Below are 19,816 nucleotides of genomic sequence, written 5' to 3' on the forward strand. Positions count from 1 at the left end.
GTAACTCTCAATAAGAACCTTGCCTAGTAATTGCTGACCTTAGATGAGTATCATTTCTAGTTGCACGTGTAAATCTTAAAAATATATATCTTAGGTACAAGCGAACCAAATATAAAGCAGTGCTAGACAGCCCACATTTTTTATGTTCTTGAAAATGAAAATAATATGCTTCTGATTTCTTCATAAAAATATCCCTTAAATCGTAACAACTTAAAAGGTATCTTGACTTACATCGGAGAATGTCACATTTTTCAACCCCTATCCCTCTACTTATACTTGTCAGTGTAAACTAATCATGACAACCGATGTAAATTTCTCTTTGAAAAGATAAGTATTGTTGTTCTTTCTGACTTTTGCTTCAAGCTGAGTCCTTGTTATCAGTAACACTTAGACGAAACTCCCCTGCCTAAGTAGTAAAAACTGAAGGTGTTAATTTAGAATCTAAAATCAAAGTACAGAGAAAAAAAAAAATTTAAGATCAAAGAAAAAAAAAAGTACAGCTTTTATGTATAAAATTAAAATTGTACCATATGGCATATGACATATGGCAGCAAATACTATATAAAATGTATTCAGAGACTAATGCTATTACATAAAAGGATTCTTTTCTCCCCTAACAACTTAAAAACCAATTGAATAAAATTGGCTAACTCACTACTGGGAATATATTCAAATGCTGAATTTTAAAATTTAGCATTATCTTATCTCTCCTTAAAGACAGGTTGTTACACAAACATCAAAAAGCGCAATAAGGTAAAAAACAAAACCTTGATTTAGTACAGCTAAAGTTCATAAAGTAAAGCACTAAGTGATGTAAAAACCTATACACCAGAATATCAAATAACAACAAATGAACATTATAACTCAAGGAAAGCAGCAGAAAAATCTTACGGTCAGGTTGTTTTCCCATGAATTTTTTTAACTCCATTCTCCCCACCCTTCTCAAGCCCTACCCGAAACAAAATCTATCAATACAAACTAAGACCAAGACATTCTGAATTGGTGTTTAGCAAAATGCAGTTTGGCTTACTGCTGAAGGTGTTTAAGAAAAGTTAAGTTTGGCATACACGCTACAGAGCTTGAGCAACCCAGAAAAACAAAAAACAAATCTCACTGTGTTTACAGATCAAAAATTCACACTAAAAAAAAGAGACAGATTTGGCATTTAATGTAGAAACTTTGCAATACATTTTAATGTATACAGAAAAGGCCAGAAGTGAAAACGGTGATAACTAGAACAGCAGAAGCAACATGACCGAGATATACTTCGTTGTACAAGAGCCTACAGATTGACAGGAAAAATACTCTGATTTCAAGAGTCAACTATATTACACCCTACTCACACATCACTAATTTCAAAAGGTCTTTGAAAGTGAAACTGGCAAAAATGGTACCTCCAGGATTCAATACAAAAGGCCAAAACAAAACAAAAAAATTGGCTTTTATAAAGTAGCCTCAACAAATATGGGATTTTTTCCTCCTTTATCATTCATATTTTTAGTTTTCTTTGTCAGCCTTTAAAAACAGTAGCTGGAGCTTCTAAAGGGCTGAGAACAATGCATTTGTTTCTTACATTTCCTCTCACTTAAAACAATAAATGCTGAATACAGCAAAACCCATTAACAACACCCCTTAAACCTCTGTCCTGACACAACTTGGGATCTGCTTCTTGGTTCCTCAAGCTGGTGGTGCTCGTTTGCTAATTCAACAAATACTTGCTTTTGCTTATGAGGATCTGGTCCTTGGACAAACTATTCACAATGCAGGAGCTCTAAAGAAACCTAACTTCTCAGAATCCTTACCTACTTCCCCTGGAAAACACAAAAGAGGAGCTTCTAAATTGAGCTTTCTAAGGCTCACAATTTGAAATGGTCTGGAATGGTTGATAAAATTTTTAAGATCTAACTCAGTGCACACATCTACAGAGGTAGTAGGCACCTCTGGTGAATCACAAGGACTGCCCTAGTGCAAGCTTCTGTCTTCTCCTCAAATCTAAATCAGCGCCACCAATGAGAACAAATTTCAAGATCAGTTTCATAATAACTATCTTACAATCAAGGTATAAGTCACACCACCCAAGTTCTGAAGCAAATAGAAAACCAAGTCAGTCAAGAGCTACGCTCACTGTATAAAACTTACAGAAAATGAAAACAAAACAGAAACACATTAAATGAGAACTATATAGCTAACATTTTGGTCCAACGTGCAGGATGCTATCACAACTGCTTCATCAGTCTGACAGCTGAACCAGTTTCTATGTTGAGAAAAGACACAGGTATACTACCATTTCTCTACAAAATATACACATGGCTCATATAAACACCTCCTCGCAGGAAACACTGATTTTTATATTAAGTTGTCTTTTTGAAAACCATTTTGCCTCGAATTAAAATACAAGTCACTATTTGTACACCTTAAATTGCTTAAACCAGTATTTAGATGTCTACACAGAGAATCACAGCATTATACAAGAGCACTTCAACTAAGAATTGGATGAACAATGTTTAAAGTAAAAAGAGTTTTTATAACCAAGCTGTACGGACATTCGGGGGCTTAGGTCTTAGCAACAGGCCACCACCAGTTGTGTCAAAAGCAGATCGCTCACTCTTACAGCTGAGGCCACTGGTAGCACTGGACGTCCTGGAAGCTCCTTCTGAAAATAGACAAAGAGCAAGAAATTATCTGAACTAACTAAATACACAAATCATCATCTGATACACTTTCTTTCCTAATCCGAAGCCCAGATTAAAATAAAACTGCCTTCTCTATCTCACATGTGTTTTTAATAGTCTAATTCTATTCTCAACCAGGAATGTACTTCAGAATTCCCTGCGGAACTTAAAATAACAAACATAACCAAACTCTATACAAGGGCATTTTGATGCGATAGATTTGGGGTGGGAGTAAGTGTTTTTAAAAGCCTCTCAAAGGATTCAAGTGGGAAAAATAAAATCTCTTTGTATAACCATTTATACATTTATTTAACAAATAATTTTGCACATTCAAGGCACGATATTGTGAGTTATTGGAATAAGATGCTGTCTTCGTCACTAACTCTACCAAGGAAATGATGCGTGGAGGATGAATGAATGGAATTAAACTAGTTATCAGACTGTTTAAGACTACAAGTGGTTCCAACTTTCTGTCAGGACTAACTTTTACAGACTTTATAGCTTAGAACACATACATAAAGTAACGGCACAGACTTCTGTAGGGAAAGCGGTCTGGCCTTTCCGTGTGTTGTACACTCCAACACTCAGCGGTCACTCCCACCTGTATTCTCTGGGTGTGTAGCAGATCATATACTGAGCATTAAGAGGGACTGATCTGAGGACTACAGATTGCTAATTCTTGTCTTAGTTACCAGTGAAGAAGCAGCAGCATGCATTAGGGCCGGAAGATACTACTGAAAATTCTTCACCCGCTAAAGAGACTGCTTTGGCCACTTTTAAACAGTCTATCTGTTTATTTCTTCCTTTAATAAGCACACTGAAATTAAAAGTTTCTCCTCATTACCTAAGAGACTACTGATATTTTCAGTTGTTTAACCTCCTGGTTTCCTTCCTATGTTGCCATTATACGCTGTAAAAAAATGAAACCTGAAGTTAAGTGAACTAACACTAAACAAGGCATGCCAGTGAAACAGAACAGACTGCATCCCGGAAGTCAGCATTTAAAACTCTATCAGAAGAACCTAAGTCATATACTTTTAAAAGGGAAAAGGGTACAAACAAGTACAAAACACGTATGCGTGTGCTTACTTAGTGAGCTGTACTGGCTGAGGGTGGACCTCACTCGTCTGGAGACTGGGGATGAGCTGAGATAACCCATGTTGCGGTGATAGTCCATCAGCTGCTCTGAGCGTTTCATGCCAACTGTTGGCTTCACAGCTTCAAGCCTTTTCAAAAAAGCCTTCATTTAAATGAACAATTTAAAAGCTAACATTAGATAAATCACAATCGTTCTTTAAAAAGGCAAACACTTTCTAGAACCTGAAATTCACAAAATAAAGTAGAAAAGACTTCAAGTCATACGGAAAAGATATTTCAATAATAATGTGGAAAATCTAAAAGTTTCTACCTGTCCTACAGCTAACCAAAACCACTATGATTTTAACAACTAATTGTAGACACAGCTCTCTTGCTTGTCAGGTTACAATCTTAGAGAAAAGATGCTGTAAGTTGAAAAATATTAAACCTTACTTTCTCATAGAAATTACATTATGGGAGTAATAATGCTAAGAGCCCAGTGTTCAACCCTAGAAATGACTGTGAACATATGCTTAGAGAGGAACTGACATATATACATTTAAGAGCATGAAATAATGTCATTTCTTTCAGCGAGTCAAGTGAAACTAAACCGTACTATAGGAAACTATAAAGTACCCTCCTTGACCTCTTCCCTTCTCCTTCTGCTAAGATTATTCTTGCAATTTTTCTTAAAAATAGAATTCATATTGTGTCCAAATGAATATATGGAAACATGGTTTAACAAGAACAGTTTCAAATTTTATTTTATTTATTTTTATTTTTAATTTTTTTAATTTTTTTTTTCTTCAAATTTTATGAATTAAAAAAATTATCCCCTTTTGAAGTAACAAAGTTCTAATACAGTTGGGTCTTTATGTAGCAAGTACGCCCTCTACTGGAGAGGGCTGTCCTCTACACCTGTTCTGCACCGCACCACTCCTTTTGCCTGGAGGCTTGCAGCCTCTGGGATTGCTAAGGAGCTGATGTTAGGGAACTGGAACAGAATTGCTTTAGTCATCATGCCTGTGGGCCATGTGAACTGGTCTCTATCACTGGAGATGGAGCAAATGAAGGATTATGAATCATGAAAATTACAAAGTAATGGACCCTGGTTGTGCAGTACATTGGACACAAAAGTGGTGTGTGTGCACGTGTGCACCCTTGCATGTGTGTTTTGATTACAACACTCCGGCAAACAGGTTAAAAAGTGTATTATCTCACACTGACGAACCATTTGAGCCAATTCGGCTCTATATAAGGGTTTGGTAGGTGGCTGGTTATACAATGAATACACAAAAGTTGATGGTTTATGAAAATAACCAATCAGAAGACAAAATGAAAAATGTCGTGGCAGTAACATAAAAAATACAGTTTTAAAGAAAACTACAAAACCTTACTAAGGTCGAGTGTTAAGAAGGCTTGAGTAAACAGAAGGACATACCATATTTCTAGATTAAAAGGTAATATTTTAAGAGTACCCAACACTCTGCAATTAAAATGTAAATTCAACACAATTCCAACAAAAATTTAATTAAAAAATTTTATAAAGAAAAAATAATCAGCTATTTTGAAGAATAAATGCAAAGGACCAGCCAAGAAAAAAATATTACAATATATAGAATTAGTTTTATTTTGCTTAATAAAGCAAATATTTGCTTAATAAAGAAGAGTTAAACATAAATCTGGACAATTACTATTCCTTCAGTTCAGTTCAGTCGCTCAGTCGTGTCTGACTCTTTGCGACCCCATGAATCGCAGCATGCCAGGCCTCCCTGTCCATCACCAACTCCCATAGTTCATTCACTCAGACTCGCGTCCATCGAGGCAGTGATGCCATCTAGCCATCTCATCCTCTGTCCGTCCCCTTCTCCTCCTGCCCCTAGTCCCTCCCAGCATCAGAGTCTTTTCCAATGAGTCAACTCTTCGCATGAGGTGGCCAAAGCACTGGAGTTTCAGCTTTAGCATCATTCCTTCCAAAGAAATCCCAGGGCTGATCTCCTTCAGAATGGACTGGTTGGATCTCCTTGCAGTCCAAGGGACTCTCAAGAGTCTTCTCCAACACCACAGTTCAAAAGCATCAATTCTTCGGTGCTCAGCCTTCTTCACAGTCCAACTCTCACATCCATACATGACTACTGGAAAAACCATAGCCTTGACTAGACGGACCTTAGTCGGCAAAGTAATGTCTCTGCTTTTCAATATGCTATCTAGGTTGGTCATAACTTTTCTTTAGTTTCATGGCTGCAGTCACCATCTGCAGTGATTTTCAGTTCAGTTCAGTCGCTTAGTCGTGTCCGACTCTTTGTGACCCCATGAATCGCAGCACGCCAGGCCTCCCTGTCCATCACCATCTCTCGGAGTTCACTCAGACTCATGTCCATCGAGTCTGTGATACCATCCAGCCATCTCATCCTCGGTCGTCCCCTTCTCCTCCTGCCCTCAATCCCTCCCAGCATCAGTCTTTTCCAATGAGTCAACTCTTCGCATGAGGTGGCCAAAGTACTGGAGTTTCAGCTTTAGCATCATTCCTTCCAAAGAAATCCCAGGGTTGACCTCCTTTGGAGCCCCAAAAAATCAAGTCTGACACTGTTTCCCCATCTATTTCCCATGAAGATACTATTCCTTACAATAACATAATAATTTGTTTAATAAATTATGCTTATTTCACCATTTAGCTTTAAGCTACTTTTTCTACTTCTTGTGAATTAAGCTTTTGATCCACAGCTGCACTGTCCAAGGCCACAAGCCACATATTGTTACAGAACATTTAAAATGTGGCTAGTTCAAATTGATATATGCTCTAAGTATAAAATATACAACAGACTTCAGAGACTTAGTACCAAAAAACGTAAAATATCTCTCAACAATTTTTTGTATTTATTACATGTTAAAGTGTAATATTTCTTATATAGTCCGGTAAATATTATAGTAGAATAATTTCACCTGTTTCTTTGATGTTTCTAATGTAACTGTTAGGAAAATTAAAATTAAACATGTGGTTCACTTTATGTTCTACTGTTCTGAGTATAACAAATAAGATCCTACCATGAAATGGAGACAAATATTGTTCACATATACAAATTACTAAGTAACAAAATAAAAAGAAAAAAAAGCGGTAATTTTCCATTGCTTATTAAAATAGCTGAGATGTACAATTGATATGGGGTATAACAGAAGCTGTTTGCCAGTTTTCATCTCGTTTGTATCTAGAATAGTCCCTAGATATTAATGGCTTCAACTTCTCAAAAGTAAACCCAAGTTCCTCAAAACAATAAATATAGAATTACTATATGACCCAGCCATTCCACTCATAGGCACACAGCTAAAGGAACTGAAAGCTGGGACCTGAAGAGACACCTATAGTGCAGCACTATTCACAATAGCCAAAATGTGCAAATAACCCAAGTGTCCATGGTCAGATGAACGCGGAATCAAAATGTGGCACATATACATACATGGACTATTACTCAGCCACAAAAAGGAATGAAGTTCCGATACAGGCTAAGGATGGACCTTGAAAACATAATGGAGTGAAATGAGCCAGAGACAAAATGACCGAAGCGTCTATTATTCTACTAATATGAAGTATCTGGAATAGACAAATAGAGACAGAGGGTAGAGTAGAGGTTGCCCAGGGCTGAGGGGAAGGGAGAACAGAGCGTTACTGTTTGGCACAGTATTTCTGTACGGAGTGATCAAAAAAGTTTTGGAAATAAGTAGTATTTACTCACAATTCACAACATTGTGAATGTAATTAATGTCACTGAACCAATCACTCAAAACAGGTAAAACGGTGAACCTCCCTGGGGGCGTATGGATAAGAATCCTGCCTGCCAATGCAAAGGACACAGGCTGGATCCCTGGTCCTGGAGGACTTCACGGGCCGTGGGGCAACTGGGCTTGCGCGCCACAGCGACTGAAGCCTGTACGCTCTGCGGCCCGTGAGCCACAGCTAAGCAGCCCCTGTGCCCGAGCGCCCGTGTACTCTGCAGCGAGAGAAGCTGCCACAGCGAGACTACAAGCCACACTAACGAGGGGCCCCTGCTCCTCGCAACTAGAGAAAGCCCGCATGCCACGACAAAGACACAGCCCCGCCAGGAGTAGACCAGAAATAAACGTGGCAGTATGCACATACCAAAATAATAAGGAAGAAGATACCGAAAATTTTAAAAAGCTAAAGTGGCAAATTTTGTTACGTTTACATATGACTTAAAAAAATGAATCATGTAATTTATCAGAACCCTCTGAACTGTATACTTTAGATGGGTATAGCATGGGTAAATTATACCTCAAAAAAGATGTTAAAAAGAAAAAAGTAATCCCGAAGCGAGGAAACCCGGATATGATTCTACCACCTGCTCTAGCTGTTTACCCATTATCATAAAATGTAAATGAATCCTGAACTTGCTAGAGTGATACGTAGAAAGTTACCATCTAGTTCACTACCCACCAACCTCATTTCAACTTGTTCTGCTATAATCTACTCCCTGCCATGTTCAGGGTAACTCTCTTGACCAATATTTTACTATTTTTTGCAAATATACTACCCTAGCTCACCAACTCTTGGTGTGATAGTAATAAATTCATAAGAGTTACTCTTACAAATTCAGGGTAAGTAGAACTGTACTGATGATGAAACATAATAAGGATGAATTTGGGGAACTGTTCTAGTAATTTTAATAACAGCTTTATCACTTATGTTAACTCTGAATGTATGTGTTCATTAAGAGTCTAACTTTAGTTGAAGATGCTACCTGGGTTTAAAATCTTGGCTCAGTCACTTGCTTAGCAGCTCCTTGTCCATGGGTTAATTATTTAACCCTTTTAGGTCTCAATTATTCTACCTGTAAGATGTGGATAAAAATAAAGTATGTCCCTGAAAGAATTATTGTCTGGATTCAATTAGCTAATATTTAGAAGACACTTGGAACAATGCCCAGCATTAAAAAGCTCTGTAAATATCAGCAATTATGAATTGCATTTATAAAGAAAATGATATGCTATGAATAGTAGTTTTTTAATGTGAGGATTTTCAAGTTTCCATATATATATTTCTTAGGATATCAAAGGACTACTACTGTATGATTTTTAATAATCAATGTCTTTCATACATTCAAGCAGCAGGGCACCTCTCTGAGAATGTGTGTATTATTTAAAATAAATGATATATAAATTATTTTAGCTTTTGAGGATAAAATGAGTAAAATAGATTAAGCTAGTGACTGAGTACTTCACAGAAGATGTATGTATCTAACCCTTGGATACCTTTTCCTATATTGCTATAGTAATTTAACAGATCTAGTCAAATACATAATAGACCTTGCAGTATTTTCATTTAATACTCCCTTAAAATATAGTTTCCTGGATAAAAAAAGCACATACTGTTACCTTCCAGGCTCATGGCTCGTCCTATGTTTTATGCCATACAAACCTATTCCTACTTTCATATCATTTAGAAAATTTGGCTGTATTGGGTTTGCTGAAAGTTGGGCTTACAAATCAGTACAAATGCACTTTATTTGATGACTAAAATGTTAATCAGTCACTTACCAAATTTTCTCTTTCAATCCTTTGTTGTTCCCTCTGTCTGTTGAGAGCACTATGATACAACTTAGGGGGAGGACCAGTCGATCTTGGAATCATACTCTTGCTTCCTGGTTTCTCAGCCTGTCTCGACAGTTCTTTCAAAAGCCTCTGATTTTCTCGATCAATCTGCCTCACTTCCTCTCTTGTGAAAGAGTAGTTTTTCCTAGGTGCTACTGAAGGCTGATCAAAGTGATGTTTTTGTGGTCTCTTTTTATCTAAGTGCAGAAAGGCTACAGAAGTGAACAACAAAAAAAAGTGAACAAAAAAAGGAAAAATGGCTAAATAAACAGCAATATGATGGCATAATGGTATATGCTTTAATTTTTATAAACGGAAACTACATTAATTCATGATAAGGGATGTATGGAATAATTTCAACGACATCCAGACAACAACTGGGTAGAAAAAAATACAGAGGCAGCTTAGAGGTTTATGCTCATTGGGTTCTTTGGGAATAAACGCTATACACAAAACCATGAAAATATTTTAATAAGAAATGAACAAGGCACTGGGTGTAGACTGCAGATATAATTTATGGAAAATGCTTTTGTCGTGTTCATTGTATGTTCTCCTAAAGGCAGCTTAAAAGTTAGAAACCTCTGGTGGATTGCATTGACAGAATACTCAGTTGAGATGGTTTTTATCAGTCAGAAAGGCATCCCAAGTGGTGCACAAGATTCCATGTGCAATGCAGGAGATGCGGGTTCGAACCCTGGGTCGGGAAAATCCCCTGGAGCAGGAAGTGGCAACCCACTCCAGTCCTCTTGCCTGGAAAATCCCATGGACAGAGAAACCTGGCCGGCTACAGTCCATGGGGTAGCAAAGAATTGGATACAACTGAACGACTGAGCACACAGACACACAGAATTCAATAAAATAAAATGTTCTCAGCAACGCAAACAGTGGCCAGAAAATGGCAAAAGCAAACCTAGAATATTCTGAAACTTTCAACTTAACCTGAAAGAATTTTACTCTACAAGACTTACGGTCTTGATATTGGCATTGTAACAAATACTTCTACTATAAAAGTCAAACTATTATTCCTGACTAGACATAAGCCAAATGAATACCTTATATAAAAAGAGCTTTTAATCAAGAAAAATATTTTGTATACTATGATTATCAAATGAAATTTTTATCGACATGCTAAATTATCAGTATTTCATATTACTAGAATAATTTTCAGCAAGTCACAATTATTACTGAACAGTTATCAGAAATTTCTAAACATATTAAGCTTGTTTCACCTAAAGTTTCTGCTAAAAATGAATGTATTATATCAGATTAACATTTGATATAATTTGGTACATTTGTTTTAACAATATCTTTTTAAAGTAACCATTGTTTGTTTTAAATTAATCATTTATTTGGCTACACTGGGTCTTAGTTGAGGCATACAGGATCTAATTCCCTGACCAGGGATTGACCCCAGGCCCCCTGCACTGGAAGTGTGGAGTCTTAGCCACTGGAAGTCCCCCATTATTTGCTTTCATTATATCAGAGTACCTTTATGTTCATGGGGTTCTCATGGAAAGAATACTGGTGCTGTTTGCCATTCCCTCCTCATTGGAAAAGACCCTGATGCTGGGAAAGACTGAAGGCAAAAGGAGAAGAGGATGACAGAGCATGAGATCGTTAAGATAGCCTCATGGACTCAGTGGACATGAATTTGAGCAAACTCCGGGAGATAGTGAAGCTCAGAGAAGCCTGGCGTGCTGCAGCCCACGGCACTGCGAAGAGTCAGGCACACTTAGTGACTGAACAACAACCATCTTGTGGTTGTACTTGTACTAAGCAAGTACACTCTTTTACTTGCTTAGTATTTTATGCTGTTACAAGCATTTTTAACCCCATTTAAAAATGTGACTGGTGCAGAAAAGTTAAATCCTTTGAGCAAGGTCACAAAACTGTACATCTCAACGCTTAAACCAGACGATCAGAAATTAAGGAAACTTTAAAAAAAAATATTAACAGTGACTTCCTGATAGGAAAAATTAGGAAATTAATGACTAGTAATTTGTTGAAAAGCTCACCAAACTAATCATGAAACCTGAATAGGAACACATTTAGAAGGAGATATATAAATTATCTTACTTCCAAGAAATATCTATTTTGTAGAATTGAATAAGGTTTCTAGATTAATTTAGCCTTTAAAATTAAGTTCTAGAGGGAATTAAAAGTAAGCTATTTTCCTAATGTCATTTACAAAAAGCTTTTATAAGTAAAATAAGGCAACAGCTAAAAATAAAATAAAGGAAGGATTTCAAACTAATTCATTTAAAAAAAAAAAACAAAACAGCATTCTAACCTCCCTTGATGGGAAAAGTATATGTTGAGTGCTTACATACTGATGCCAGGTATCATTAACACATTTTTCTAAAGTGGCTACTATACACTTTAGTATGAGGCAACCTCCAATATATGATCCACTGTCTTTCCAATTAAGATCGAAAATAATATTAATTTGAATAAAGTTTCAGGGATAAAAATATATTAATATAAATATGTACATTATTTAAATGACACATTTAAGAAGTACTGCTTTTCCCTAATTTTCGTTAATGAAACATTTTGCTCAAACTCTTTATAGTATTTCAATATGTCCATTATCACTAGAGCCACTTCTTGACTCAGTAACACCATTTACTAGAAGTACCAGCTTAACTTGCACCTAAACTGTGATACAGACAGCATTTAAAATGTTTATGTGAATACTATTAATGGAAAACTTATCCCAAGCCATATTATGTCCTTATTTACATAATACTAGTTTTTCTTTAAAAAAAATCCACCCTGTAGGCATATTCACGATCCCAATTTAAAAAACCAATGATATTTGCTTTTTAAAATGATGTTTCAAAGGTTTTGTTTTTTTTTTAAATCCCAACTCTTGTAACTGAGAGGTGATGATTCAAGGAATAATAACTAAATTTACTAAGTTTCTTTATCTTCTTTATGAACATCTTATCAGATGAGAACTTCTGAGACGTTCTTCCGGTCTCCTTCCTTTGCATCTGGGCAGGTCTGTGATGGCGGGGACCAACACGATACAGCCCAAGGCTTGGCAAAAATAGAGATAGATGCAGCCCACCCCGCCTTGTCTCTGGAATCCTTGTGCTTGGGACCCTGGGCCACCCTGTGTCTGGCTGCCCTGAGGCTGTGAGGCTGACTACCCTGTGAGGACATCAAAACCACATAGAGGGGCTATGTGTGGCGTGGGCACTGTGATCCCAGCCTTCAGGTCATCCTAGGCTGCCACTTTACCCATCTAAGATTGTGGTCTGTCATCAGAGCAATAGTAACTAACACACAGAACAGAGTACCAGGAGTAGGGTACTACTTCAACAAAAACCTAACATCTGGAGCACTAGCTTTGAGACCAGATAGTAAGTGGAGCTAGAAAGGGTTGGAGGAGACTGCTGGTGAAGATGATCAAGTGGCAGAATTTTAGCAACACTGTTGGCTCTGACAGCAAGGAAAATGGAAAACGTACCTTCTGCCATTGGTGGATTTTGCTAAGCAGATCTCCAGGGAAAATCTTTAAAGTATCAATAGTTTATTTTACCACCATAAGAAGACAGGACAGAAAACAGATGAACTAAAAAAGGAATCGGTCAGTTTTCAAGCAGGATTTGTAGAGAATATCACAGTTGGGACTTCTGGGGTTCAAAATTATTACTATGTCGGCTTCCTAGTCTCTCCTGGCAGAAGATTCTCAAAGTACTCGAGCTAAAATTGAGGAACCACGCCCAATGAGCCACAGCTGCCCTTGGGACTTGCTTTAACCCTGGATCACCAGGTGGGAGGGATCTTTGAAAAGGGGGAACATAGTTTTGCACTTGGGAGGAATGTAAATTAATGTATGGCCAGAGGGTGGACTAAAGAAGTTTTGCAGAGTGTCTGTGTTATTTGACACTCCTCCCATTAAGAAGGAGGGTCTACGCCCCAGCTCTTAAATCTGGGAAGGTGTATAGCCAATAGAACATGGAAGAAATGATGCCACATTGCTTCCGATGCTAGGTCATAAAAGGTGGTAAGGTTTGCGCCTTGTTTCCTGGAACACTGTCCTCGGGGCTCTGAATCATCTGCACTGAGGCTACGGTACCTGAAGTAGCTAGACCACAGGGAGAGGCCACGCACGAGCCCTCTGCTCAGCAAGTCCGGGTCTCTAAGTCACCCCAAGCCCAGACACTTGTGTGAGTACACCAGCACTCAGATGATCCCAGGCCCCACCTGTCAAGTCATCCCCACCTTTGAGTCTCTCTCTATACCCTAAGGGACTTCCCTGGTGGCTCAGACGGTAAAGAATCTGCTTCCAGTGTGGGAGACCGGGGTTCGATCCCTGGGTCAGGAGGATCCCCTGGAAAAGGGAATGGCTACCCACTCCACTATTCTTGCCTCGAGAATTAAGCCTGGTGGGCCACATTAGTCCATGGGATTGCAAAGAGTTGGACACGACTGAGCGACTATGACTATACCCTCAGTACTAGGGTAATTTGTTATGTAGCAATAGAAACTGCTATCTCATCACTTAAAAATATATATTATGTAATAGAAAAAAAAAAAACAAAACCCATGGGCCAAGTGCAGCCCATAAGTGGGTAGTTCATACTTATTTTTTGTCTAACATCTACCAATCTTCCATAGTGATTACGGCTTTATCAATTTCATCATCTAGCTCTGTTTGGCTTTTATCAAACACTTCAAATCAACGACTGTTAAATCTTTTTTAGTGTACCTGGTCAGTTGATTCATGTAAAATACTCTTCTTTGTCCCTTTCAGCGATCTTCACATCTTAAATTCTATTTTGTGTACTAATAAGATTGATATTTCTATTTCCTCCTTGTTACCTGCCTGGCATAACTTTTTCAAACCTTTACTTTCATTCTTCCTATACTATTGACATTTTAAACATCTTTGCAGGTTGGACTTGATTAAAAAAATTTATCCCCTCTGATAAGACCTTCTGATAAGTCAAAACAATTTACTTATATTGTTTGATCTCTTCTCACAATTTTATATCTTCAAAAAAATGCTTTTTTTTTTGGTTCTTTTCCCCCATTTTCCCCCTTTTTGAAGACTGACTATGCTAATTTATTTTTTCTCTAATAGATTATAAATCCATTCTTCAGGTATAGAAGTTCTTAAACAGACCTCACACCACAGGTTTACTGAGGACCCCAAATAATGTTTATGTAGGTTATATCTATCAATATTTACCATGTTAGAAATTAATGGTAAAAAACTGAAAGATATCTGTTAATTCATCTGAAAATAATAAACCAGTTCTATGTAAATATCACATTTTATAAAAATAAAAAATTAGTGAGAAGAGAAGCAGAGTTGAACACTTCTGTAATCTTTTACTGCCTGCCTTAATAGAAGACAGCCAGAGCGACACAGCTTGGCCACGCACACACATCTCACATGTCCCTGGCTTAGCTCTATGGGGAAAATGAAAAAAAGAAAAACAAAAATATTCTTGGATCTGAAAGCTTCACTGGGCAAATTCAGCAGGAATAATAATTTGAGAAACCTCAAGAAACACCGTATGCATAGACTGATTGCCACAATTAGTATTTAAAACATACTCTACTGCTATAAAGAATCTTTGGTGGGATATATTGGTGACTCCAAAAACAGATGCATCAAGGGGGAAAAATGCCACTTTGTTCTTGGGCTTGTAGTAACCCTGAGCACCACGTACTCTATGGGTGGGTCCTGTGATCAGGGATCCCCAGAGGGCAGCAGACTGAATAAAGCTCTAGCCCATGTGCCTAGAGACTGAGCCACATTTTAGCTCTGTTTCCGAGTCAAAGCAGGATAAGATTATAAGGTAGAAGCAGGAGGCAAAGACTTACTGTATGTATTTCAGACGGCAAACCTAAGACTAGTGAGTAACTGTTACAAAATCCAATTTCAGTGAAACTTAAGATGCATACTTCCTGACCATTAGCACTTTGGACAGAAGTGTCCCACAGTCCTTTAGGTAACAAATAGTGTCTAATGCGGGGATTCCAGCAAAGAATAAGATCCTGCCCTCATGTTGCTTACACTAACTCCAGAGTCTCCTGAAAGGAAATGGGCTTTTGTGACCGTGAGGCAGGGGTGGGTGTGAAACTTCTGCACAGCACGTTCAGAAGAGTACTTCTGAGAAGGTGATGGATAAGCTGAGGGCCGAGCAACAGACTGAAGTAGCCTCTACAGAGAGAGAGGCCAACCTCAAGTGCAAATACTCCACGAGTGCAAAGTATTAACATTCTATGAACAGTAAGGAAGTACTGTGACTGGACAGAGAGGTAATGAGAGAAAGAGGAGCTGAAGGCAGTAAACATATGATGGCGAGCCATGGTTCATCAACTTTAACTGCATATTAGACAAGTGCACCAGGCTCTCCATGGCCCAAGCATCAGTACTTAATAGTTTGTTTTAATAATTTGCGTAGTTCTCCAAGAGATGCTCACATACTTCCTGGGATGAAGAGTCACTGAATGAATTGTCTGTTGAAAGTGAAAGTGAAGTCGCTCAGTCGTGTCCGACTCTTTGCGACCCGTGGACTGTAGCCCACCAAGCTCCTCCGTCCATGGGATTCTCCAGGCAAGAATACTGGAGTGGGTTGCCATTTCCTTCTCTAGAGGATCTTCCTGACCCAGGGATCAAACCCAGGTCTCCCACATTGCAGGCTGATGCTTTAACCTCTGTGCCACCAGGGAAGCCCTTAAATAGTCTGTTAGCCTATGGTAAGAAATTTGGTATTTATTTTTAACCTAAGAGTTAAGCCCACTGAAGAGTTAAGAAGGAAACTAGTAGGTCTGATCTACTTTTTTAAAGATCATTCCCATTGTTAGGGGAAGAAGCAGATGGGCAAGAATAGAAAACTCAGTCTTGAAAGTTTTAAGAGATTGAATGAGCATTTATCAGGAAAGGCATGCTGAGTGGAGACTTAGCCACTAGATAGTAATAGGCAATGTCAAGAATCTGATTTTGAATTCTACTTTGTGTACTAACAAGATTGATACTTTATTTTCTCTTTCTTATCAGCCTGGTATATCTTTTTCAAGACTTTACTTTCTGAGTATTCTTCCTTATACTATTGATATTTTAAATAATTAAGCAATCAATGAGTAACAATCAAAGAAAACCTATAAAAGAGGGGACATTCACAAGTGTAAGTTGCTCCAAAATACATTTTATCAATCTATGAGACTCATTTGACCAAATAAGGGACTTATTTATGCCCTTCTATCAGGCCATGATAGGAATTTACATAATGTAAATTATGTAGCTGAAGATTTATTCTTTCAACTAACATTTCAAACAAATGAAGACAAGAGAGTCTTATTTGCAACTTAAAAACTTTATCTTCAATTGCCCTAAAACCTAACCTGCAAGCTCAATATTTTTAGTTTTGTATTAACTAGTCACAGATGAAGTTTGAGGTTGCTTTTTCTTCACCTGGAATATACTGTTTCTTTCCAACTAAATAATGGGTATAAATATATTGAGTCAGAAATACAGTAGTCAGGATTATCTTAATTCTTAAATCCTTCTATCTTAAAAGTAACTAAAACTTGAATCATGCTATTTCATCAGCTTGGTAATTATTTTCCAGTAATTCTCTCTAGACTTAACTTAAAATCTGAATGTCTCCTACAGTTTACTCTGAGCTCTCTTAATTTGCCAGCATTCATGCCACCTTCCCTTAAACTTGGTGCTCTTGCTTTCTTTCTTAAAGAAAGTGAAATATATCTTACACCCATGTCTCCATCAAACGTAGGAAAACATTATCCGCTCTCCACGCATTTTGAGGCATTTTGAGTTTCTAAGAATCACTGTGAAGTACTTTCTAGTCCCAGTTGATCAGTTTTACAGTAATATAAATAATGATATTCCAGGTATTTTTAAATGAAATAACTTGGTTACATTATAATAATATATCCATGATCTCAAACAATAAAACACACCTACTAGAAAAATCGAGGCAAATTCATAGCATTTAATATTTCAGCTCAATATAATATTAGGTTTAATATTTACCTTCAATACACAGGACTTCCCTGGGGGTACAGTGGATAAGAATCCACCAGCCAATGCAGGGGACAGGGTTTCGATCCCTGGTCTGGGTGGATCCCGCATGCCAAGGAGTAACTAAGCCCATATACCACAACTACTGAGCCCACGTGCTGCAGCTATGAAGCCCATGCACCTAGAACGGGTGCTCTGCAACGAGAAGCCACCAAAATAAGAAGACTGTGCACCCCAACTAGAGGGTAGCCCCCACCCCTTGCCACAACTAGTCCATGCAGCCAAAAATAAATTACAAAATAAAGGCCCTATCTCCAGATATAGTGATTTAAAAAATAAATTCCAAACACAGTGTTGAAAATTACCTTTTAAGAGATGACTCAGGTCCATTGTGTCATGTAAGACTTTTTGTTTATATCTGTGGTCTAAAGTGGAATCCAACGGCATTGACTTTGAGGTGAGACTGGGTTCATGTTTTTCCTTCCCTTTTTTGGCTGATTTCAAAGATTTCGAGTTATTTTTCGAATCTTCAACATTTTCATATACTTCTTGCCTCACATTTTCTTGCCTTTTAACTTTCATTTTTCGGTCGCTTGAGGCACCCAGTTCGAAAGACTGAACCGGGCTGATGTCCGGGGTCGATAAAGGAGTGACATCCGTCACAGTGTCTTCCGATTCTTCGGTGTCATCACCAACCTTGGGTTTTGTACCTGAAGTGTGGGCTCCTGGTGATTTTTCTCCTGGTTTATATTTCAGTTTGGGTGACAAGTGGGTGGCGCCAGGGAGACACTTCTTCAGTGATGGAGATGAATCAGACAGGCCGACATCAGATCCGTTATCTGAACAGCCTGTATCAGAACTTGAAGAGGAGGACAAAGAGGAAGAGGAACTGCTTCTGGAATACTTTTTACTTAGGCTTTTCTTGAAGTTATTCGGCAGCTTAGCTGACTTCGACCTGACATGATGCTTTTTCTCATCATCAGTGCTCTCCTCTCCATCTGTATAGTAGTCGTGCTCACCGTCTTTTACAGTTGGGGGAAGGCTATTTGGAGTGGGCAAGCGTATTTTATGTTCCACTCTAGCATCACACAATTTTGATCTTGAAGAAGTGGTCGAGGACGAGGAATTATCATCTTCTATAGGGTGATCCTCTGGAGGAGTTTTCCCATTGCTCTCCGTTCCCTTCTCAGTAAGATCATCTTCCTTTCTTTGTAGTCCAAGTTTCAAGTTTACATTTTCCGTATCTTTGTCTATTCTCTCTTCAGCGTCATCATCCTGCTTGTCAAAAACTGAGCTGCTGTCACCTTTCTTTGCTTCTTCGAAGTCACTGTCAAAGAAAGAATGGTCCACTTCACCTTCTGATATATCGTCAAACCGATCCATGCTGGCAACAATATATCTGAAAAGAAGGAAAGTGTAACCATCAGACTAAGAGTAACTTCCAAATTACTCTTTTTATTTTTATACAGTAATTGCAAATTTTCCCAAACTGAGAAGTCTGGGTAATATACAAAGGGAAATATGAAAAAGAAAAAACCTACCATAAAAACAGTAACTCAGTGAAATGATAATGGGGGCTAGAGGAGTAATAACAAGTTATACCAATGATCTGAACAATAATAAGAGATCATCAAGGCAAGTATATTACAAACGTGGATATGTAGATGAACGCCAAAGAAAAACTGACTTCCATAAATTAAGTACAGCTAGAGCTTAGAATTGGAGAAGACAATGGCAACCCACTCCAGTTCTCTTGCCTGGAAAATCCCATGGACGGAGGAACCTGGTGGGCTGTAGTCCCTGGGGTCGCTAAGAGTCGGACACGACTGAGCGACTTCACTTTCACTTTTCACTTTCATGCATTGGAGAAAGAAATGGCAACCCACTCCAGTGTTCTTGCCTAGAGAATCCCAGGGATGGCGGAGCCTGGTGGGCTGCCGTCTATGGGGTTGCACAGAGTTGGACACGACTGAAACGACTTAGCAGCAGCAGCAGATCTTGGAATGCTAAGCCAGCCCAAACAGACATCATTCTGGTAGACTGGCCGGTTAAAGACTCACATTTCTGGGGCAGGCTGAAGCTTCAAGGTTAGTTATGAAAGCCCCAGTTTGGTGGGATGGCCAAGCAGTCAGGACTCCATTTGGAGCCTGCAGTTTTCAATCAGTTTAAAAGATGAGAGATGTGATCAAAATCTAAGGCATTAGCAACAGTCTCAGCTGCTGTTCTTAAGTTCTTAAACTTTTTGTTGTCCCTCTGTGTGGCATCCGTAGATTATGGCATTTTTGGTTAACCTGTGTGACAGTCACAGGTCACAGCTTCAGGCTCACAGTCTTAAAGCCAGGCATTCCCTTCTCCATTTTTCTGAGGTTCAGTCTTAGGGAGAACCCTTGATGGTTACTGGCTATGAATGTGCAATTACAGCATTACTTTTAATACTAAAAAAAACCCCAAAACT

General features: G+C 38.3%; 1 protein-coding gene across 1 annotated transcript; it reads right to left on the reverse strand.

Moving 5' to 3' along the window:
• Nucleotides 1–2,522: 2,522 nt before the first annotated feature.
• On the reverse strand, nucleotides 2,523–18,744 carry CFAP97 (cilia and flagella associated protein 97). The gene is made up of 4 exons (XM_052661485.1): nucleotides 17,727–18,744; nucleotides 9,300–9,565; nucleotides 3,762–3,912; nucleotides 2,523–2,653 (listed from the first exon to the last, which is right to left on the reverse strand). Exons 1-4 carry the CDS (start codon nucleotides 18,742–18,744, stop codon nucleotides 2,523–2,525), a joined length of 1,566 nt encoding a protein of 521 aa, XP_052517445.1.
• Between the last annotated feature and the right edge of the window lie 1,072 nt (nucleotides 18,745–19,816).

Source organism: Budorcas taxicolor, chromosome 24 (genome assembly GCF_023091745.1).
Source record: "Budorcas taxicolor isolate Tak-1 chromosome 24, Takin1.1, whole genome shotgun sequence".
In the NCBI taxonomy this organism is placed as follows: Eukaryota; Metazoa; Chordata; class Mammalia; order Artiodactyla; family Bovidae; genus Budorcas; species Budorcas taxicolor.